The sequence below is a fragment of the Manacus candei genome, unplaced genomic scaffold (assembly GCF_025592945.1).
Source record: "Manacus candei isolate 608988 ecotype Guabito, Panama unplaced genomic scaffold, ASM2559294v1 h1tg000081l, whole genome shotgun sequence".
Lineage (NCBI taxonomy): Eukaryota > Metazoa > Chordata > Aves > Passeriformes > Pipridae > Manacus > Manacus candei.
The window spans coordinates 3,608,744-3,633,943 of record NW_026138129.1 but is presented as its reverse complement, the minus strand read 5'-3'; the positions used below and the strand labels follow the sequence as shown (position 1 = coordinate 3,633,943).

The window sequence follows — 25,200 nt, the reverse complement described above, 5'->3', positions numbered from 1 at the left end:
GGGCTCTCTAACTTTCCAAGGGGCTAACTAAACAGGAAAACTAGGGTACTGATGCTTTTTCTGTGGTTAAAATACAGAGTGCTAAGATTTCTTGCAAAATTTGTTAAGTCCAAAGCACATATATCTGTTTTACAATGCATGGGGTTTTTGAAGCTGAACCCATAAATAATACACACAGGATGCTGTGTAGATGTTTACTCCTTCTCTATCTATCAAGAAGCAATAAGTAATTATTATTACAATCAACAGGTTTTTTTCTTCTTTTACTTCTCTGTAAATGGAAAACTTTTTGATGTATATTTATATTACAGCTTGAGTGAGAAAAAGCATTTGCTGAAATCTTCACTTACAAAATTAAATTATGTAGGCTTTGTAAATGCTCATTTAAAAAAATCTGATATGCAGTCTATATGCTGAGAATTCATGTGGTCTTAAAAATAGTTACGATGAATTCTTACATAAACTTTTGATTGGCTGAATTGCTAACTAAATCATTAAATAAATTTTCTATGAAAATATTAATTCTAAATAGAGACAAATGAAATGGAACATAAGCAATAACACTTCTTCTTAGAAAAGCTCTTACTTTTTGAAAAACTGAACCCTGACTAGTCTTTCATTAGTTACATCTTTATCCTCCAATTTTAGACTGTTTTAATTTTGGATCAAATTATTTTGAGAATTCTAACTTCAACTTTTATTTTTCACTTCATCAGACACATTGGAATGTTTTAATTAAAAAAAAAATTGTTGGTGTCTTGAGCTACTGTCCTAAGATTGGTTAATAGCACCTAATAGCATATAATTTAAATATGTGTATGTGTGTGTGAGTGAGTTTCGGGAGGATTATTCATATGATAATAAGGAAATCTCAACAAGAATACCAATGTTATATTTTTTTCCCTGTCTAGAACTCCCCAGAATTGGAAGGTTTCAGAAAAAGCTATGGTGTGAAAGAGCAATAAACTTGTTCATATGTACCTGGAAAGAAGCTGTATGTTTTAAAAAAAATTTCCACCCTAGTTTCTTTGAATTAAGATGTTACCATATAATTTGCTGTCCTAAAGAAACATAACTCAGCTGAATATCTATTTATATTTCTTTTTTGATTCTAGTTGATGTTTTTATAGTAAAATTACAAATTGGATGTGTATACCTGATTTTCCCAGGAGAAGGCAAGCGTGCCTCCTTAATATCTCTATATTAAAAAAAAATGAAACATTTTTCTGCCATTCCACTGTATCTAAATGGTTCAGAATAAATCTGCTTGCAAACATCCTTAAATTAATATTTTTCACTTTTATGTACACTTGGTATTTTGAGAGTGCTAAACAATTGACTGTCGAATGGCTTTTTCCTTTGATGTAATATTTTTAGGTGTTGACTCAGAAAAAATAAGGCTTATTCCATTCATTCTGAATTTTGCTACTTCTAATATCTCAATGAAGTTATTCACTTAGCTGTCTATGAGAACAAGTGAACTTCAGTTACTCTGTAGATCTAATTTCAACTTGCTATTTTATAGCAATTCTTCAAATAGTAGTCATCCAGACAAATCTGTTCTTGAAAGCTTCTTGAAGGCTAATTATATATCCTATACTGAGATTCATATTACGTCAATGAAAAAAACTGTAAATCAGGATATCATTATGAAGTTTAGTGGAGCTAAAAAAGCATGAAAAAGAAAATTGAGAAGGATTTTTCTTTCCTAATGCGGTTACCATTCTAGTTAAAGTTCTATGATTAGCATAACTGGAATAACCCTGGTAGAGATTTATGCAAACCTGTAAAAGATTAATGCTGATTTTTATAGATTTTTGTATTTCGGTAGCTGCCATAGAGTACACAGTTCAATAAAACATTTCCTGTTAATTTGCTGTGGCATAAGATGACTTATTCTCACATATAAAATGTCATTGTAATCATATGTTACTGGGATTTATTCTTCCTCACTCAGTCACAAGAGAAATATAACTGATTGGCACTTTTCCAACAACTAAGTCCTTGTCATGATCCTGGTTTACCTTGTGATGATGATTGTATAATATTTCTCTTTCAAAACCCCTGTGGGTTTGCATTGCCTCTTGAGCCAGGTAACAGCTGTTTGATTAGGCATTGAATCATCAAGAGGTTTTGCAAATCCCAATAATGGGTGTAGAATGCAATCCTGAATTTTAGGCTCTTAATCCCCAAGGAGGCACATGGAATCCACAGCTTAGTCACTAAGCTCCCTATATAGCATCTTGAGGATAAAGTGCCATAAAAAGATAGTCTGTGAAACTTCTGTTCTGCATAGGTGCCTCTTGTGTCTATGCAATAGGAAATGTGAAACATATGGTGTTGTACGCTTTCACATCAACTTATATTCGTCATCTCTGGCTTAGAGTGGAGTGAGGCATCCTCATTCACTTGAAGTTAAAAGATCAAAGAGTTTTTCAGAGAGTAATCAGTTATTGGCATTCTTTGAACAAGCGAAGTCAGGACTTGCTCCTGTGCCACTGTTAGAGCTGCCATTCTCTGTGTAATAAACTAGTGTTTAGAGGGTTTTGGCTAACATGCAAAAGGTCTACATTTGATTCTCTTAGGCAGAACAGCCTCAGATTCACTTCTCACAAGAGCGTCCATATGTACATATATATCCGTAACATTTTCTATTGCTTTCATGTCAAATGGGAAAGTGATTTCAGCTTTTACATTTGAGAGGAGCTATTTTAGCATGATAAATTGGCAGAAACGTAATCCCTCTTTCCTCTGAACATGAATATAATTTTCTGATTACTTAGTTCAGGAAAACAGGTTGGCTTAGACAAATGTAAGGAAGAGAGGAAAAGGAAACATTGCACCAAGAATAAGGCTGTTGTGGCAATGCAGCTTTGAACATACTAAAATACATTTTATTTAGAAGAATAGTGACATTCTGGAATGAGTGCTAGTGAATTTACTTACTATGTTACTTGGGCTCATTTCAGAGTAAGGTTCTTTTTTCTCAAAGCAGTGTTAGCATTCATTTCCCATTCAGTGAAATGCAAACTTACAGTAGCAGGTTGAACAAGAAGGCCAAACTGTTATAACGGGTTTACTATGGTATTTGCAGCCCCAAAGAACAGTATTTTATCATGGTCACTTTGTTAGATACTTTCACAGTGCAAGACAAAATATCAAAATATAATTTAAGTACAGTCTACATTTCTATTGTTTTTAGCTTGAAAATATTCTGATAAATAGTTTTTACACCCATGTAATTTATTGTAATATTTAATTACTTGTAAATACCTATATTATCAGGTTTTAAAAAAAGTATGATAGCATTTTCTATTGATTGCAAACAGAAATGTTATACATCCTTCTAGAGCTTTGTTGGAGGGTCATGTTATGTCAGAAGAGTCAGCAGTGACTTCTGTACTGCATGTGCCACATCATTTATGAATTTCAAGTACATATTTGAAAATACTTTAAAAAAGTTATTGCAGTAGAAACTTGCTGATGTGAGGCTAAAAGAATAATAATCCTTTTTTTTTTAAATGTGACAATCATAACAACCCAAATAGCATACTCTATATAAGGTAGATCTTAACTGTTACCACAGCTCTGTAAGCCAAACAAGGAAATCTGCAAAACAGAGTAGAAAGCAGATTCTGTAATAATTAGCTCTCTCTTTTCCGAGTACTTTTTTACCTTTCATCCATGTTGTATCGTAGAGCAGTGCTGATACCAGTAGCCTTCAAGGTTATGATCAGTCATATTACATTTATTAATACCTACAAAACAGTCTTTCTACAGTGTGAGTTGATTTAAAAAAACATCATTTTGTTTAATAACCATTATCAATTAGTCTTGGAATAATCAACATAGGAAGTCAATTAATGGATATGTATGCTGAGGTACTCTGGCAGAGCAGGATTTGTTGAACAAAGATGGGAGTTCAGACTGTTCCAGTACTTTGTTGGAACTGACATTGCCATTAACCATTTATCTTCCAAACTTTTGTTTTCATTATTTTATTGAAACTACACATCCTAAATAAAAGGAAAGTCCTAAACTTAATGTTTATACTAAGTTACTGTCTAAGCAGATTCCTCATTTAAAAATGGGTGAAATCAAAGGTGTAATTCACTATAAATAAGCGTGATTTAATTTTTTGTTTTGCAATTATCAGTAACACTGACAAATAAACCATTTTCTTGAAGATTTTTTTTGTCCTAGAGGCAGTAGAAAAATCAAATGTATTTTAATTTATATTATCTACCCAAAATATGAATGCCCTTGATAATAACAATGTCTATGGCAGCAAATGATAGCTCTGCTTTTAATCTGTTATGAAGATTGTAGAAGCAGTGAATGTTATGACTCTAAGATGTTTCCTGAGGGATCAAGAAATCTGCACTTTTCTAAAGACTGACCTATCACCTTGAAAAGCAGTCATGAAGGAGAGCTGCAAATGCAAGACCACTGTCAGGTCAAGCTGTCGTGGTGCTGACAGGTGTCTGATATAAAACCCAATTTACAGTTTAAGAAGCACATCCATTATCCTTCTGATTTTAAAATATAACATACATCAGCAAAATGATAAAAGAAAGTGCTTAAGAATTATGAAAGTCAAGGACTATTTCATATCAGAAAGTCACAGCCTTTTTTGCATATTACTGATTAAAATTACAGTGAATTTTAATACTCATCTGTGTCTATTTCTTTCAGAAAGTTAAGAGTTTGCATCAGTTGAACTTCAATCACTGTAATTCTGCTTCTATTATGTTGTTATTTGGATTAGTCAGATGTTCTATTACATTACTCTTTATAGGAGTTGAAGAGGTTTTTGGAAGTGGGTAATTTTAGACAAACTAGTTTGTCGGGTTTTGGGAAAAAGTACTGTCTTTTTGACCTCATGAAAAAAACTCAACAATAACAAGCCATATTTTCCCTATCATTACATTTAAGCTTCAGCTCCTTTTATAATTTGGAATACAGTAAAATGCTAAAGTTTCCTGTGTAAAGAGGATCTGTAGACTCCTCTACTTAAGAAAGTTTCGGTTCTTGAAAGTGAAAAGTTTAAGGCATTACTGAACAGGCAGTGAAAAAGAAAAGCATACTACATTTTTTTACTTTATGGCCTTAATGAAATTAAATATCAAATTAGATATCCTAAAATAGTAGTAACAAAACACTGATTATTTTACTGTAATGCCCACCAAGGCTGATGGAGAAATAAGATTATGGATTTCTAGTATCAAAGCAGCTTTTACTCTTCAGTACAGTTTCCATTGTCATCCTAGGAAATTTTAAAACAGCGGTTTTAGCTTGTGCCTGTATTTGATCATACCTTAGTTTTCCTGTCATGTTTTTATTTTATTGCTAGTTGAAGTTTTAGCAGCTTAGTATATAACTCTTAATTCTGCAGAACTACTGGGAATGGTGTTGCCTAAGTATAATTTTTAACCTTAAAAATTCCTTATGAATAAATATGCTATTGGTTTCATATTTTTCATGTGCTTTTCATTTTTCAAGAGTTTGTCCAGTCTGCTTGTAAACTATTTGCATTTCAGAAAACTTGTAGGCCTGTGAATTCCAGAAGGGCTCTAAGATCTTGTCTGCATTTTGGTTTAGTTTAACTTCTACTGATAAGCATTTTAAAATCATTAATCTCTGCTCTGTTCTGTGTAGCTATGTTGCTTTTGTCTTGAGACTCTGGGTAAGATAAGTGACAGTAATCAAATTTTCAAAGTTGAAATATGTTTCATTAATATTTCTAAGTCTCAGGAGATCTTCATATGGAGTAACTTATAAAGGCACAAAATAATTGCAATTTCAAGCAACTGGCTCAAAATCTGTTTTGTTCACTTAGTCTGTGTTTGCTGTTATAGTCTGTGTTTTCACTTAGCGTTTCCTTGTTTCCTGGAGATACTGATATCTTAGCTGATTTATTTTATGTATCAAAAAGTTAAGGATGTTTATAATTTAAATGAACTACAGAAAACACTTTTAGCCTATACACCCTCTCTGTATTCTTCTCATAATATATATAATTGCATCAGCCTTCATAAGGGCATTGCAACAATTGTCGTATAGGCTTATGTACAATGTGCATATCTTCAGGTTAATTGCTTTCTTGGAACAGCTGCTCTAAAAAGTGAAAGGAGCCTTTTACCTGCTCCTGAATTTAGCTAGCAGGAGGCAGACCTACGTAGTTACCCATTCGTTGAAGTAATTACTGTGATGATGAAGGAAGGTCATCTACCACAGATAGCCTTAAACTTGAGTTTTCTGAGAACTACTAAGAGATTAATAGTCTTTTTAAGTAGGTTTTTTGGTTGGTTGTTTGGTGGTTTTTTGTGGTTTTTTTTTTTTTTTCTTTGTGGAGATTAAATGTAGTAGAATTTTTTTGGAATTAATGTAAGAAATTGCAACTTCATTCACAAAAGTTGAATTTGATGAATTTTTAAATAAATGGAAATTTTGAAAAATATGTATTATTCTTCTAATGATTGCTTGAGGGAAAAAATCTTAAAGTGAATATTATAATTCTTTTAGATTCTAATTTCAAAGGATTTAAATACGAAAAAGGTAACATTTACTTTGAAATTTCCAAAACTTAATTCTTCCTATAAAGCAAATTTTGTAATTTTTGCCAAGGTATAGGCTATTTCCTGGTGATTAAGTTGCTTAGTTGTGTGATTTCCCAAGGCTTCCTTACATGGCTTGTTTAAGCTATTACAAGTGTTCAGAAAAATGTATCTTTGTACAGCTTAGTGTAAGGTTACACAATTTGCAAGCAGGAAATGCAGGCCAAATCACAGAGTAAGGTCTATGTACTGAAAAGCAGGGATTAAAAAAAACAACCTGTTACTGTCATGAAAGTAATAACAGGTAAGCAACCATGGGCTGTGGTCTTGTATATAATGGACTAATATGAACACAAAGTTTATAGAGACTGTATGTAAATTATTTTGTTCACCTATATTATCAACAGTTGGGGATAGATCATGAAGATAATTTCTTGTAGTACATGTAATTCCATTATAGTGAAAGACATATGTAAAGGGAATATTTACCCCTTTTTTGTGTGCATTTTAGATTTTTCTAAAGTATCATTATTCTAGAATGATTATCTCTGTGTGCATGCTCCCCTTCTAAAGTGTGTTTCCGTATGGACTTGAGGTGAAAGAACTTATAAGAAACAATTGTTCTAGACTAATTACTGCATATTAAATATTTTGGAAAATTTCCAACTCTAGATGAGTGTTAATGATGTACCCTGCAGACTTGGTCCAGATCTCACTGGATTTAATTCCCCTTGCTTCAATGAAACTTCTTTCAGAACTACTGAGCCAGCTTTTAATATTTACTGGAGTAGATAGAGTTCAGGCAATTAGCAGTTGTGAATAGGATTTAATGGGGCATTCAGATGATTTATCGAGCTCTACAAAGTTTTACGTAGATTGAATTTCTTTGTAGTTGTCTTGTGAAGGGAGTGAAGGGACATCCCTCTACTCATCAACGTGCGTGTGCATTGCAGCAACCATTTTCACCTGCATCTTCCAAAAGCAGCAGTTTCTGCACGTATGATTCCATGAGCAGGTGAGCTCATGTAACACTTTGCTGCTGCCTAGAAGTCCTCACTATTTCTCAGTGTTTTCTCCCCTAGTCCTCATTTTGCAGCCTATCTTCTGGTGTCATCTCTCCTATTTATCTGACACTAGCGTAGTTGATTTGGCTTGCTAAACCAGCAAAAAACTATGAACTTTTCTTTCCTTGGTTAGTTTTCTGCCAAATTATTCAGATAAATCAACTCAGAGAACATTCACCAGCATGTAACCCAGTAAAAGTCAGATGTTGGGAGTATATGTTGCGTAGCAGGAAGTGGAGAAAAAGGAAACTCTACCTTTAAGCAGCAGTGAGATGTTAGATCAGCTTGTTGTGTAGAAATGTTGTGGTACCAAAGCCACTATTGAAGCTTGCACTTGATTGACAGTGGTACCTGGAAGAAACACTGGCAGACATGATTTCCTACTTCAGGCAATGGAGCTAAGGCTCCGAAGTGTAGGCTTTTCTATAATCACATCTAAAAATTAAAAATAAAAGAGTGTATTAGGATTAGTTCTTTATTAAATCCATTATGTTGAGAATGAATTCACTATTTTCTAGAGGATTCTTGATTCTTTTTTCTTCTTTGTAATACATTCAGTTTTTACTGGGTGTTCTATTCAGGTGTATTGGGCAAAAATGTTCAGGCTGTGTGTGTATGCACTCTCTTTTTTCTTTTTCTTTCTCACAAAATGCACTAAATTCTACATTCATCATAGTTCTTTTGTGATGTAGTTTACAGTGTAATCTGTTGGGTATATAATCATAAAATCATAGAATCAGCCGGGTTGGAAGGGACCTCCGAGATCATCAAGTCCAACCCTTGATCCAACACCGCTGTGGTTACTAGACCATGGCACTAAGCACCACATCCAGTCTCATCTTAAAAACCTCCAGGGATAGAGAATCCACCACTTCCCTGGGCAGCCCATTCCAATGCCTGATTACACTTTCTGTAAAAAATTTCTTCCTAAGATCTAACCTAAACCTCCCCTGACAGGGCTTAAGACCTTGCCCTCTTGTCGTACTGATAGCTGCCTGGGAGAAGAGACTAACCCTCACCTGGCTACAACCTCCTCTCAGGTAGTTGTAGAGAGTGATGAGGTCTCCCCTGAGCCTCCTCTTCTCCAGGCTGAACGACCCCAGCTCCCTCAGCCTCTCCTCATAGGACTTGTGCTTGAGACCCTTCACCAGCCTTGTTGCTCTTCTCTGGACCTGCTCCAGCACCTCAATATCCTTCCTGAACTGGGGGGCCCAGAACTGGACACAGTACTCCAGGTGTGGCCTCACCAGTGCTGAGTCCAGGGGAAGAATCCCTTCCCTGGATCTATTTGCCACACTGTTCCTGATCCAGGCCAGGATGCCATTGGCCTTCTTGGCCACCTGGGCACACTGCTGGCTCCTGTTCAGCTTCCTGTCAATCCAAACTCCCAGGTCCCTCTCTACCTGGCTGCTTGGCCTTGTTGAACCTCATCCCGTTGGAATCAGCCCAACTCTCCAGCCTATCCAGGTCCCTCTGCAGAGCCCTCCTGCCTTCCAGCTGATCGACACTCCCCCCCAACTTAGTGTCATCTGCAAATTTGCTGATGGTGGACTCAATCCCCTCATCTAATCATCAGTAAAGATATTAAATAGAACTGGGCCCAACCCTGATCCCTGGGGGACACCACTACTGATGTATCTGTACTCTATTTATTCTCTGTTGTTTTCATTATCTAGGTAAAGACTTTTTAATTTTTCCATTCCTAATGCACTAGGGTACATAAACCAGTTGGACACTGTGCAATATTTCCAATGTCATTAACTAAAAGCGGGAAAATTATTGCATTGTCATGAATTTCATTAACTTTGTATCTCTTTCCCACATTTACCATTCTGTGGATAAGTAAAACTTGTTTTAGCTTTTTTTCTGTTAGCAAATAATCTTTTTCTCAATAGGTTAACATTCTTAGTATTTTCTGTAATATTGTTATCATATTATTTAAGACTCTCATATTTTCTTTAGAAATACTTTTATCAGAAGACTTTTAATCTGTTTATTTTTTTAGTTTTTACTTTTGTCTCCCAGTCATGTTTTTCTGAGCTGTTTTCAAAAAAATCACTGTGGACATTTCTAGTTCCTGTATTTTTCCAGTAAAAATGCAATTTATTATTCATTAATTAAAATGTCTATAAGCTGTTTTAATAAACTTCAGATTTATAGTGCAGTACTGTTGCAACATTCCATGCTCCCTTCCTCCTTCGGCTACAGCAAGCCCCATGAAACTAATGAATCAATGAAGATATATGAGGAGAAGGCAAGGCACAAACTAATCATACCACAAGTCTTGAATCTTGTGTGTGTGTCAGAACACCTCATTGCAGGCAGTTTCATTCATATGCCATCAATAATAATTACTGCAGCATTGCTGATTCCAAAACAATCATAGCTCTTGCAATGTTAGAGGAAGATTTTCTTCAAATTAGTTGCAACTTTTTACTGAATTCACATTGGAGCAAGAATTTGTGGTCAGGTATTTGATTTCCACAATAGTTTGCATTTTGACATCAGATATTCTTTACAGTCAAGGTTCTGAGTTTATTCCTTAGCATACAGAAATGTTAAGGTGTTATACTACATAAAACTTCACTAACACTTCCCTTCTGGATCAGTTTCTTCCTGTAAGTAAAAGCAAAGAAAGCCAGGGAAAGGGTGACTTCTTTGTTTTCTGAGACTGCTTATCTGTATAGCTTCTGAATCTTTGATACATATTCGTTACTCTGCTCTTCTTAATGGTGTTATTGCAAATTCATCTCACACTATCACTGGAAGCCATAGTAAAAGTGCAGGATCTCCTGATGGCATTGTACAACACAATTCGAAATGAGAAGCTGAAGGTTATTTTATATACATTTAAAATCTTAAATGTATCTTATGCACATGATAGAAATATTGATATTTCTATCTATTGGTATTTATTGATTTGAAGATAATTACTTCACTGAAGCAGACGACTACAGAGCAAGGAGGAATATTCTGGAAGAATATTCTCAGAAAACTACAGAAATGTTATGGAAATACATTTATCACAGTGGTAATTGGTAAGAGATTCTATTTCCATTTTGATTAAATGTTTGAAGTTTTTTAGATAAGGCAATTCTTAAGAAAGACTAAAATAAGAATTACGAAACAGTACTTTGAATAGTTGTGAAAACTAGATTCTGTGTTATCAGCCAAAATAAGATCATGCATGAAAAGATTATGTAGTTCATCAGCTGTTCTGATGAGATTCATTCATACAGGTAAGTGACAATGGTATTTAGTCTTTGTCCTTATGTGAGACTATTTTATTCTCATTCCATTTGTCTGCAGTTTTATTTTGTCTAATCCAGTTTATAGATTGACATCATGGATAATAACACTTCTCTTTCAGGGCTAAAAGAGAAAACAAGTGGGAAAAAAATACACAAATACATAATTAAAGTTGCTGAGGAGTAATTTCTTTGTGCATCACTTTCAAGAAAACTGAACTTCATTTGACCAAAAGTTATTTTGTCACTGGATTTTGGATGTCAGCAGTTTCAGTATTTTTGAAAACAAGTCTTATCTGTCATCTAACTATGTCATTGGTCTAATTTTGGTTTTTTAGAATTCACTATGCAGTTACTCAACATGGTTTTGATCTTCACAGAACCTATAGCTTCATGAGTGCATTCTCTTTTTTTCTTCTTACTGTTGAAACTGGCAAAGTCAACAGATAATTGTGCACAGAAACATATTTTCTTGGCATTGGCTTTTTACAAACCTATTGGCTAACTGTATGTTTTTTCCTATGAGGTATCCATAGGATTTACAAAACATATTTAGAAAAATTATCAGCTCTGGCTGCGTACTTTCAGAATACTCAAAGAACTATTCAGACAAACAGAATCCTTATGAGTTTTTCATCTGCTTACTGATTTACATATATTGATTGACAGTCTCTCTGTTCTGGTTTGGTGACAGAGGAAAGGTGAGAAATGTGTTTTTTTTCCTTTAATTTTAGGTGGTTTTTTCCATTTTGAGATTGAGAGATTTTTTACATCATTGCAATTTATTGATAGTAGAGTGTGACATTACTTATTGCTAGGCAATAAATTAAGAGTTAAGTCAGGATACTGTGGAAGTTTTCTGAAGAGTGTATTATCTTATGTTCAGTTCCTGTACTGTTGTCTTGTCTATGTTACACTAAAGATATCTTTTAAAATTTTACTCTTCAAAAAGTAATGGAGAATTTGCTCTAGTGTATATAATATGCTAAGTAAGTTTCTTATTTTGAATGACTTTCTCATTCCTATAGCAGTGTTAAAAATTAATTGCTATATGTGAAAGATTAAAATAAATATTTGGGAGCATTTGGTATTTATGTTCACATATTGCACAGAGGAGCAATTATTGAAATCACTAGTTTTTCAAAATACTCTTTTTTTTCTGTTTATACTTTTTTGTGTTTATTTTTTGAGATATTAGGATTTCATCATTCTAAAGAAGACATATCTAAAGATTTTAATATATGTCATCTGATATCTGATTTGTGCCAATATCAGCCGTGATTAGTTTGATAATCTCTAATAGCCTCTTTAATCCTCTCTAAGTCTGTTCATTATTGCAAACTCCAGTGTCTGACATCAATGTTTTTATTATGCCAGTTACAATCTGGCTTAATTTTGGGAATTATTTTTTTCTGAATGCCTTCTCTACCTGTGCATCTTTGCAGTTTCTTTTTGTGTCAGCACTGTCTAATCCTATGCATCTTTTGCTGAGATTTTTGAAGTAACCATATGATTAGTTTCTTTCTTGTGTTATTACTAGCTGAAAGTATTCTTTGCTGATAAATATAAAGCAAAAGGTGACTGATTACATAAACCGGAAACTTTAGAGCCTCATTTTTTATCAGGAAAAAAGGAAATAATTCATAGCCAGTAATTCGCTGAATGAGTTAAAATGAATTTACCTTCTAATATTCAAAAAATTTTTATGAGACTATCTAAATTCCCTCAATCTTATTATACTGATTTGTTGTGTCAATATTTTCAGCAATTTGGCAATGAATTTTTAATGCGAATATTTGGTTTATAATAATACACAGTTTCAATAAGGTGAACCTTCTAAGTAGTCTCTTCAATCCATCTAAGTCATCTGTTGGAAGACCATCTTCTCTTTTGAAAAAAAAAGACAATTCAGGGTAGAAATACTATACTCAAGACTTCAAAGAGTACCTTAAGACTATGGCTGTTTCATACTGGAAAATAAAATGTGAGATTGCAAGTACTTGGGCATATAAAATTCAAAATGCCATATATGATCAACTGGATATTTTCACTGTTTACAATAATCACACCAAGAGTGCTCTTGTTAGTCAGATGGGTAGGAAATAATTTTTCATTGGACTAGAGCTCTTTTTCGCAGAAAGAAGGTGTCCCAGAAATGTAAATGTTATTCGTACACCTTCTTATTAGAAACCATTTCCATGCAAGTTTCTAGAGAATATGAAAAAAAGGATAGAAAAATTGAGCTACATGTTTATAATCAGTAAAATTAAAAAGCAGCAGCAGGAGCTGGGGTTGTTTAGACTGGAGAAAAGGAGACTTAAGGAAGACCTTATTGCTCTCTACAACAACCTGAAAGGAGGTGGTAGTGAGGTGGAGGTCTTTTCTCCCAAGTAATAAGTGGTAGGACAAGAGGAAACAGCCTCAAGTTGTGCCATATAAAACTACATCAGATGCTAGGGAAAAAAGCATCCCAATTCCATGTAGTCCTATGGATAGGACATGCTCCGTTTTCTGCCAGAATGAGACCATTTATTGTGTAAGGAGCCTGTACACAGTAAATTGGAGATGTCAGTCTGAACTGAGTATAAATGTGTATGTTACAATGCAAGAAAATGGGGTGAATTTGACATAATTTGACTGAGAAACGGTATAACATCTAAATGAACAACTTATATTCTGCACATTGTGCATGACTTTCAGTTTCTCCGAAGTAAAAAAGATCCTTATTAATTTTTGAGAATCTTCAAATATCCAAGAAATGAAAATTGTCATTAAGTTTTATATGTTCACTGTGTAGGTAGTTAAGGCTACTTTGCTAGTAAATTACATGAAGGTAACCTGTTTCTGTCCTTTGACTTTCACCCATAAGTATCTTCATGCTTCCTGGTAGACTCAAAACTGGGGGAGGTTAGATTCTGCTCCTGTCATCACTTTAGCAGATCTGCTCCTGAGATGATGAGGAGTAGAAGAAGAGGAAATAATCATGATGAGGAAAAGAAAATACATAGTTGGTAATATTTGCTGGAGGATAAGGAGAAAAGCTCTACATCCACTGTGGAGATGCTTGGAGTGCAAAGAGTGAAAAGATCTCTAAAACTTTTCAAAAACCATGTATTGACTGGCTAGATAGAATATGTCTTCCTGTGCAAAAATACCTCCCTGAGAAGAATACTATGAACCATAGAAAAACTTAGGTAAATCTTCTGTGTTACTTCAAGTCTAGATGGAATAAAAGTTGTGTGCAATATTGCAAAAATGATGCCTAGCTGAATCTATAATCACATAAATATATAAAACAGGAAGGCTAGCAAATTGCTGAAGTGATATTTTAAGGTCGAATTATCTTACATGGAAAAAACCTGAGGAAATTACAACTGAAGCAGTTGGACAGCCTGTGTCAGAGAATTATGACAATTCTAAAAAGAATCTGGGTGTCAGACTTCTTTTCAAAATGGCAAAAAAAAGCCCCCAAAACACTGTCAGTACTCTCTTCTGAAACCAGTCAGCTTACTGAAAAGTGAGAGATTTGTAATATTTTAAGACAGTTTTAGTAACATGACAGAAATAATGGATCACAAAAAACAATAATAAGAGTAAAGAAAGGAGGGGAGACTTAAACATTCAATAAGAAGAGTTAATTTAAGTGTACTTCACTACACACCTGAGATGATGTCCAAACAGTTATTATCAACTCCTTCCCGAATAATCTTTTAAAGAATGATGGTAGAATTCACAGTACATTACTTCCAGATAGCTCTGAAGAAAATTTAGCAATTTCAGAGGAAAAAAAAACCAAACCAGAACAAGGAGCCTTCAGGAAAGGTCTTAAGGCAAAGGGTGATTAAATCGACTTAAGTCATAGCACACATAAATGGAGCAATTCTTAAAGAAAAGCATAGGCCTTCATACTGGATAGACTTTAAATTCATCATTGAAGATTAACAAATATCAACATGTGATTGCCAAACTAACAAGTATGAAGAAGACACTTCACAGTAAGAATTCTTTTTGAAGTTAGTAAGAGGGTTCCCCATATATTCCAGACCTTAAAGAGACTGCAGAGTTCTCATTGCCCTGAATATGGGACAGATTAATTTAGCCCACAGTAACAATGCTGTCTGGATTAAAGATGCTGCCTAAGAGCTCCAGTATTGGGAATAGCTATATTCAATAAATACAAATGGTAATAGGAACCCAGAAAGTAAAAAGTTTTTTGTTTAAATATTTCATATGTTCTAGTCCAGATGAATATACTTCTGTGCAGATTTAGTGGACTTCAATAACAGACAGTATATCTTCTAGCTGTGCTGAAATTATTAACATCAACATAATAAAATTTTATCACCACATTTTCGGACATGAAAAATTATATTTCAAAGAAAAAGTATGCAAACAGTCTAGGTAGTTATGGAGATTGAAAAAAAATATTTGGAGAATATCAGTTACCACAGAAAGTGATTAATCCTGTATTTTCAAATATGAAAAGCATTTCAAGTAACAAAATTGTGAAAGTAATAGGATTATGACCTATGTAAGGTACATCTGTCCCTCTACAATTACAACCTAGCTGCTGTCAGTATCTGTGAAGACATACTCTGTGAGAGATCCTTTTCACTTGCATCCTATGATTTTGACTTCTGATAGGAGACAAACTTGACTTTTTCACCAAGGAAAATTTTAGCTCTCCTTGGGAGATTTTGTTTACTGCTACGCAAAGCAGACAGAGATTGTTAAAACCTTTCCAGCTGCATGCAAGTTGAACTAAATAACTATTTGTTTCCTTCTAGTGTTCCTCTTGTGAGGGAATGATTTGAGTTTGACATCAAATAAATCCATTGATCACTTGTCCCTTAAAAGAGGACAGATATCTTAGCAGGCTAATAAATACCTTTATTAACCAATATTAACATCAAGAGAAAGTAAAAAAACCCCTTCCATACAGTGGAATACCTACTGCATCATGTCCTAAATTCTGATCTACTTGCAGTGTGTAGATTTGGCATTCAAAAATACATATGCAGCCATAAAGCATACTGTGGTTGCTTCTACATCAGGGAGCACTGCAGGCCAATAGGAGAGGATCACCAAAGGAAAAAAGCTCATGCTGAGGATATGATGTTTTACACATTTCAGGGATTCAGTTTTCCTTATTCAGACTGACTGTTGTCTGAAAGGAGACCAGTTTATTCACTTAGAAACTGCTTCATGATAGGAACTGTATTTGGATGTCACTTCAGAAGCTTACTTGTGATCCCAACTGAAAAATGAATACAAATGAACTCACGGTGAATTTATATTTTCTTAAACATTAAACTACAGATGTAAAGATTTCCACAATGAGGAAAAATTTAGAGGGCTTCCAGATTTAGTGCAACTGAGGCACTGGAAAGCTCTGTGGAACTAACAAAGCAAGACTGTATTCATCTGGACTGGAAGAAGGAAAGAAATATATTAGCAGAGAAATATATTAGCAGTTGTCACTTTTCTCCCTTTGCATCAAAGGAAATTGCTCAGCAAGCATCAGGAGAGAAATCTAAATTATATGAAATAGTTACACTATATTCCAGCAGAGAATAAGAGATGAAGGACCTTCCAAGAACAAAGTGCTGTAGAGCAGTTTGTAACATAGTCACATCTGTCTTATCAAAATAGCTTATCTTTTCCTCAATCAAAAATAACATTTCTGAGGTGATGAAATAGAGTAATTCTGCATGCAGCTTATGACTTACTTTCAGTAGTGTCTCAAGGCAATAACAAGATACAGTATCTTTGTACAAAATCACGTGTCTGATTTTTCTTTCAAGTTCTAGTGCTTTAGAAGCATTTGTAATGTTTGCTGACCTATCAGTAGTTTAATTTGGGGGGTCTAAAAATTGATTTCTCTAATTCTGACTGTTGAAGCTATGAGATGGGCTTTGATCTGTTGTCCAGATTTGGGCAGTAGCTCCAGAAGCAGCTTTTAAGCATTAGATGTGGCACCATTTAAAGCATATCAAGAGTGGCACATGTGAAGAACTATCTCCCTGTTTCCTTTTGAACATAAAAAGCTTTTGTCTGATACATGTTGATGGATCTTGTTCTTTTGATATTGAATGCTTGTAATACTGATACTAAATAAAAGGAATTAATGTGGAACTCAGGAGTACCTATTGGGACATCTTACTGTGCCTCTCCTGTCATTTGAAGTTTCTCACTCAATTTTCGGTATGTCTGCATAGCAAAAACATGATTGTAGAATGTATTAATCACCTATGTTAGTTTAATCAAATTAGGATCAGTCAGTTAAGCAGTACAGTTTTTGTTGCTTATTGCCAGTCAGAGTAGACACTCTTGGGGATGCCTGGTTCAGATTCTGCCAAGATTTGTGTTTCCAGTTCTTTACTACTACCATGAAAATCTGTGGATGTATCATCAAATACTATTATCATGGTACTGTTCTGTTTAGTTGTTAGGTAACTGCCAAAATCTTGATTTTTTTTGTGCATGATTGATTGTCTTGATGATGGGCTTGTCTGTGTTACAAGTATAGAAACATGTAAGGTCCTTATGTGTGTGCTAACTCCAGAACCACAAACTGTGGATCACAGCTTTTGCACCTAGACTTGCTCTCTGGGCATGAGTTCTAACAAGGCAGTGTTGTGCTGATGCCTGTTCCCCCACATTAAGAGCTCTATCACACTATGTGGATGAGGACCTTGTGGTTGATGGTTCTAGTAAAGCTTTGTGTGTCAACACGTGCTAGATGTATTATTTGGCCGTTATTCCTGCTATCTTCAGTATTGCTTCATTGCATAGTGTAATTTATTTGACTTATTTAATAAATCTTGCATTTTGCTTGAGGTTTACATTAGGATTTGGCAGCAGCTTCTGGTTCCTGTACCCAAGGAAATGAATGGTTATCTTTCCTATGGGGAAATAAGTGGATTGCCAGTTGGACTATGCTGCATTAACCAAGTTTAACACCAGTACAAGAGAAGGATGAGACCAAGACCATGTCAGTGGTTACACAAATAGTTCCTTGATGCCGTAACCTTTACGTTGCCCTGAGAAAGCAGCACACATTAGTAGACTCCATTCTGTGGATACAGTGCAGTTTTATACACATACATTTTTCAGTTCGAATACAAAGAATGAGAATTCATGATTTTATTTCTGAAAATTTCATTCTTCAAGGTGATAATATAGCATTATATTTTCAAGGAAGACTGCATTTTTTAGGTAAGACAGTTGAGTGGTCATGTAATGCCTGATCCCTATAGCTTCACAAATAAATTTAATGAAATATTTTTTGTGAGGAAAAAATGTAAAAGGCTCAGGTTGGTTTCCAGTCTTCCTGTACAGATCTTGGGAAACCAAAAAATGGAAATTATTTCTTTCCTCCCAGTTGTCACCTAAATGCATTAACCTGGGTTAATCAATTAAAGATGTGTCTTTAACCGTTAAATTTGATTACAATGTCACTTGTCTTTTTTTTTATATTAATTTTTGTTATATAACAACAATCCAATTTCTGTCTGGCTTAAACTGCTTAAGTTAGTGTTAGTTTTCACGAAGATCACCAGTTGTCTTATGCAGGCAAGTGTTTAGGTCCCTGAGTATGCATAGAGTTTGGCATTCAGTTAGAGTATGTAGAAAATTCAGTCTTCAAACAATAACTGTTTAAACCCGGCTTCAAATAATTTTTTTTAGTTAGTTTCCTAATGTGCCATCACTGAAAAATCTAAGAATGCAACCTCATACAATGATTTTAAATGCCTGTGAGTCAATGAAAGAAATATGGTCTTTCTCTGGTTTTTTTGCTTAATGGCTTGTATCTTTTATCTTGTCACATAGTTCAATGGCATAGAATTACAATAAATTATTTTTGCAATTATCAAACTCTTCAACTTCTTTTTGGCATTTAACAAACCTCAGAAGTTGTTTATTGCTTCATATACTTTGCCATCATGAATATTAGCCTTTAATTAACTGGAACACTAATTTTAATCTTTCTAGTTATTTTGCAACAAAATATTTTTGTTAGGTTGAAGAAGATAGTATTTGTTACTGTTTTTCCAATAAATGGAATACTTTCAGAATGACCTTTTTGTCAGTAATTACAATAATATGAAATGTAAGAAGACAAAGCTCATTATCACATAGGAAAGCATTGTGTGATTACTTTTTGTGTATTTCACTTGTCAACATAAAATCACAGAGGAGCCTCAGCTGAGAGAAACTTATAGAGATCATCTAGTTCAGGTCTCCGTTGACAGCTGGGTCATTAATTTGTCTTTTTCAGATCCTTGCCAGGCCAAATCAAATATTTTCAAGGAGATTCCACCACTTCTCTGAGCAACCTATTCCAGTGTTTTCTCTTTGTCTGACGGTTCTTCTGTTGTATCCAGACACAATTTCTCTTGAAGTAATTTGCACTCATTGCCTCTTGCTCTGTGCATCCTTCTGAAGACAATATACATCCATCTTCTCTATATCTTCTGGGTATTAGAAGACTGTGGTTAGATCCTCCCCTAAGCCTTCTCTTCTCTGGACTAAACACATCCAATTTCTCGAACCTTCTGTCAAGGTCTCCAGACTCCTAATGTTCTTCATGGTCCTCTGCTAGACATGGACTGGTAGGACTAGAACTGGACACAATATTACAGATGTGCCCTTATTGATACAATCCAGGGCTCATTCTGCATTCATTGCTGCAAAGACTGCTAGCTCAAGTTCAGTGCTTGCCATGAGAATCCCCAGGTCCCTTTCAGCAAAGCTACAGCCCAACTATTCAGATCCCACCCAGCTTGTACTGCTGTTTGGAATTTTTCGATCTCATGTGCAAGACATTACATTTATGCAAATCTTGTTGGACTGGTCTTCTAATTTGTGAAGGCCTGTCTGCATGATGGCTGTTTCTTCTCCTTTCAGTTTGGTATGATCCACAAATTTTCAAAGCAAGCATTCAGTTCTTTCATCCACATCCATTACAGAGATGTTGAACAGTATCAAACCCAATACCAGCCTCTAGGAACTCCCTTTGCAACTGCTCCCTAGTGAGCCAGTGAAAGCATACTTAGTCTTGCCCTAAGAGTTCAAACTGTAACATTTCTTTAAGATTTTGAATAGTACATTTTATGGAAGCAGCTTGGTAAATAAGATTGCTTCATCTCTCACCAGATCAGTAGGTATTATCCCTCTGGCTTCTACATTTGGAAATTAGGGACTAGTTTTGTCTTCAGAAACTGTCACATTACTGCTAGGAAAGTCCTACTGAGTTGTACATGGAGAATTAATAAATCTCCATGAAGAAAAGATCTTTTAAGAACCATCATTCAGCTGTTAGGAGAGACTGTTCAACAGTTTTCTACTGTGAGAAATATATCTTCTGTAAGAAAAGCAAAAAAGAAGTAAATTTGACTTTGTTTTCTGGAGAACTTGACTGACCTAGCGCTTTTGAGACAGCTTCTCACTCTGGATACTCTATTCCAGAATTTAACTGCTATATTTTTTATTACTTTCTAATAGCAATTAATCTGAATTCAAGACTGGCAGTCCTGTATTGTGATAGGCTGCAAAGAGAAAACAAAAAGAAGTCTGGTCTCAAAATGGGCTCCTTAAAATCTAAGTATAGGAAAATAAATGTATAAACCAAAATACATCAGGATCAGGAATTAAAAAAAAAAAAAAAAAAAAAAAAAAGAGAAAATTGTACACATAAACTTTTCCTCAGACAGACTATGCATGACTAGAAGAAACTGTTTGCAAAAGGTAAACAGTACTAGCTCAATGCAGTCACTCTAGTGAATGTCTCAGATGCCAATAAAAGGAACAAGTTGTCTCCATGGAATAAACTTAAAGCAGAGCAACAGTACTCTTCAGTCATGCAAGATACCATATCTTCAGTGCAGGGACAGTGCCACTGTCTTCCTGATCACTGATATTTCTTTCTTCTGGACAGATGTTAGTCTCATTCCTGTGTAGATAATTTCATTCCTTTGAAGTCAGTTGCTCTTCCTGGTATTTAAAGGTCTCTATGCCTATTGCAGACCAATCTGACAAGAAAAGCATCTTAAAGACAAAGGGAAAAACAATATCTCTTTCTTAAGACTATTTTCAAGCATGTGTTATGCTGCTATTTCTCTAGCTATACATACTGCTTCAGTAGTCATATAGTATAAGATGTGTTAGATGGGTAAGAAAGTCCATGAAATGGAGACAATAATTATATGTAATATTGAAATTAGGGAAATGATGATAGATAAAAGTTACTAATGGAACTTCTAAGAAGTGGTTTTAAGGCTAACCTTATTTAATATTTTCATTTAAAAAAATCATGATTGTATAATGAAATTTAGAGTTGACATAATGTTTGGAGTTCATATTAAAACAGATGAAGATCATAGTGTCACACAGATAGAAGTGGAAGCCCTTGAGAATTGGTATAATAGAAATGGAATTAAATATATTAGTACAAAGTACAACATAATGCACTTAAAACTAATGACAAGAAATTATGTTATTAGCATAGAGCTCATCAACTGGAAAAGATAGTTCCTGGAGCAGTTAATCAAAGTATATCACGTAACCAATGAGATGCCAGTGTGATGTGGCTATGAGAGACTAAATGTAAGGCTAGTAGATCTACCAGACTGACTGTATCATACGAAAAGATAATATTATATAAATAGAAATGGTATTTCTGATCACTGACAATAAGGATTTAGTCGACCTGAATAGATTTATTTTTCATCAACTTTTCCAGTCATAGCTTGAATGTACAGAAACTTGTAGTATTTCCTACACTGACTTTTGACAAAGAGTTCCAGAAATCCACTGTTTGCTGCATGAATACGTAACTACTTTTGTTTGTTGCAAACTTCTTACTGACTAGATTTTTTTTATATCCCATGCTTTTACTGAAGGAAATGGTGAAAAATCTGTCCTTATTCATTTTCTCTGTAATGTCTTGATTGTATAGTTCTTTATTTTATTCCTCCTTAGTAATAATTTTTCCAGTTTATTCTGTTTTTGTAAAAGCAATTCCATACCCTCAGTCATTATCTTTCTCTGAACCTTTTCTAATTCTACCATATCTTTTTTTGAGATATTTTTTTTTGAGAATTGTAGGCAGATCAGAGTAGGCATACTACCTAAGATGGGGTTTCTAACCATCTTGTAAGGACAATGCACAATGGGTTTGATAACCAAGGTACTTTTAGTCCTTCTAGCATCTTTGTTCCTGAATAAAGAATTGGAAGATGTTGAAATGACATAAGCATATTTTCTAGAAAAGTCATAAAGTTGCGTTAGGAAAAGGGTCATAGTAAATTTACTAACATAAGTTGGAAGAATAAAACATTTTGTATCAGATAAGATGCAATTTGGGATTGCATTAACAACCTCTAATTATGAGAGTCTGAGAGAAATAATTCAGATTGTATCTCGTAGTCAAGACAACATATTCTTTATCAATAATGTAAGTTAAAATTTAATATAACAGGGACTTCTGTACAGAAAATAAAGTTTTAAAGGCTGTGTGAAGGACCTGTGTATGAAAAATACACAAAAAGAACAGAAGTGCTTTTCTAGTGGCCTCAAATGCTCAGTGACTCATAGACTTCTCTGAAATGAAAAAACAAACAAACAAACAAAAGACCAAAAACCAAGTGAAAGTACTTAGACTAGTGGCATAGAAAAAAATTGTTCCTCTGCAGAAGAATAAGTTTTATTTGCTTTGGATAGAAATGCTTTTCTTGGAGTATTACTCTCAACTGCTGCAGGATGCGTTTACTAAGCAAAGTTACAGCTGTGCATATCAAATCTATTTGCACTGGACATGATCTATCAGGGACAGCAATATGCAACAATAGGTCACAGTTTAGTAACACTAATGTAAGCTATTTTTAGGAAAATACAGTGTAGTTTTATCACCAGCGGACCCTTCTACTTCAGCTAGTGGAAAATGATGTCAAAATACTTTGGAGGAAAAAAGTGCCAAATCAAATTTAGATCTGTAGTTAGCTGAGTTAAATTACAGAATAGCAGAAATGAAACGAAGGATGTTACATGTTTGCATTCTGTTCACTGGAAAGCTGAATGTCTGTACTGCTAGAAACTAATATAAGGGCCACTGAAGACAGAGAAACAAATAGAACAATACAAAACACTAGATATGATTTATGATCCTTGAAGCTCTCACCTTTTTTTGAAACTTACACATTCTGTATTATACAAGGTAACAAGTTATAAAAGCATTTTTGACAAAAGAGATATGCAGAGAACTGTAGCAAGTCTGTATTCCAGATGTACAGCTATAGAGTTTCTCAGGAAAGAATCAGTTGTCAAGGACATTTGAGATTAGTTTAACTCTTAGACTCTCTTAGACTCTTTTAGCATTTGAGATTAGCTTTGTTAATTTTCTTAGACAATAGATTTCTTATAAGTACTTGAAATTCTGTTATCTTAGTGTCAATTGTTAGTTGCTGTTATTACCATATTTGTCTGAGAAAAAGATTCCAGTGTGAGCGTTTTGGAATTGGACTGTCATTCAACCTATGCAATATGCTAAACCAGCAATAACTCAGATAAGGAACTAAGTGGAGCTAAATCAAATTTCCTCACAGGCAGAGGGGAGAGGTCTGAGAGAAGACCTTCATTCTTTCCAGTGCTTCAGCCATAAATACTGAAGGACTGGGAGTCATATCAAAACCAAATCCATAGCATTTGGGGAAGGGATTTGCTAAAGGAGGTCATGTAATCTCATTACCTAATGACTAGGGAAAGACAATGGAAGGTGTGGACAGTAATATTAGGTGGAAATCAAATCAAATTACTTCTAGAAAGAAGCAAACATAAAAGGAGAAATACTTAATTTTCCAACAACTTCTACCACAGAATGTCAATACCTTCATGGTGTTTTAATCCTACTTAAAATGCTGTGGTAATGGAGAGATCTGCTTCGAAATATAATCAGTTCTTATGGGACAATCTGAAATTGGCAACAAAAAAAACAGTTAACAAAATCTGTAGATCACTAGCAAAATGTACTTTACACATGAAGTGACATGTAAAGAAGAAAGCAAACTATAATTTTGGAGATCAGTGTTATTCTTTCATATCTATTTCTATTTAAGCCATGTAAATTAGGCTTTTTCTAAAAATATATTACCACTAAACTATGGGTTTTTTTCTTGTTTTGTTTGTGGGGTTTTTTTTAAGGTAAGAGGGCCCCCACTTGCAGGATCACAAAAAGAAAGACCAGCAAAGCCCACGGCATTTCGCAAGTTTTATGACAGAGGAGACTTTCCAATTGCCGTTGAACATGATACGATAGCAAACAAAATCGCCTGGAAGGTAAGTCATGGCACAGCTGTGACAGCCAGCTGAGCTTATTGAAGTGACATCTCTCATTGTCAAACAAAGTTAGCTTGCAAGTAAATACACTGAAATAATTTCTTAGCAAATGGAAGATGGTGGGAAAGTCATTAGAGAAAGGCCCCTGAGTCAGCTGTCTGCCTTGGCTAACAATTAAATTATATGCTGCAAAAAGGAAGATGACAGAGTTGCTTTGCCTTAGAGAATTGTCTCCTGCCCAATTCATCTCTATTTTTATGAGGACCTGGCAATGCAGCCTGTTTCAGGCAGTCCATCAAATGATGGAAGTGGCTGGATACAGTGAGCAGCAGCCATTTATCTCCCACAAATTTCACCTTCCTGCAGGACACTTCCAAATAGAAGCTTTAATTACCTAAATGGATAGGTCAAGATTGCCTGCTCCCTGAAAATGCAGAGCAGAATACAAACTAAGGCAAATTCTCATTCCACGGCTGTACTTGGTCTACAGCATATGTCAGACAGCGTAATCGCTGTCATACGTGCCTCTGTTACAGGCTGACCTCCACTGCTGAAACCATTACAGCTCCGACATTTCTCTGACAAAAGGTTAATTGGCTTCAAAATAAATGTATCGCCTAATGACTCCATTCTAATGCAGCTGTGTTTCTCTCTAAAAGGCTTAGCGATGTTATTTGTAAAACTTGCCAATCTTCTAAGTAACTACCGCAGACTTTTAAATTTAATTTAAAAAATGAATGCTGATCTTTAACCTGCTCCTACTATTTAATTATTTTGGTTATCATGAATTACTGTATTTTTTTGTCTTATTTATTGGACTACAATAAGATTTTGCTGGAAGCAGCGATAGTTACAGAAAATGAACACTATATGCATGAACAAAGTGTATCAGATTTGTAGAATGTTATAAATTGTTCATTTCAAGAACATGATACCAATTTTAAATGTATAGCTATGTTAGTCAACACCAATTTTGCAATCTTATAACGGATTCTA

At 34.6% G+C, this 25,200-nt stretch overlaps 1 protein-coding gene across 6 annotated transcripts in view; it reads left to right on the top strand.

Moving 5' to 3' along the window:
* PACRG (parkin coregulated) overlaps nucleotides 1–25,200 on the top strand; it is a 225,766-nt gene that overhangs the window by 24,526 nt on the left and 176,040 nt on the right. For all 6 annotated transcript variants that reach the window (XR_007908291.1, XM_051811281.1, XM_051811280.1 and 3 more), the window contains exon 3: nucleotides 24,070–24,204. Coding sequence is in view for 5 of the 6 variants with exons in the window: in XM_051811281.1 (XP_051667241.1) it covers nucleotides 24,070–24,204 (135 nt within the window). In the remaining variant the exon portion in view is untranslated. The remainder of the gene's footprint in view (nucleotides 1–24,069; nucleotides 24,205–25,200) is intronic.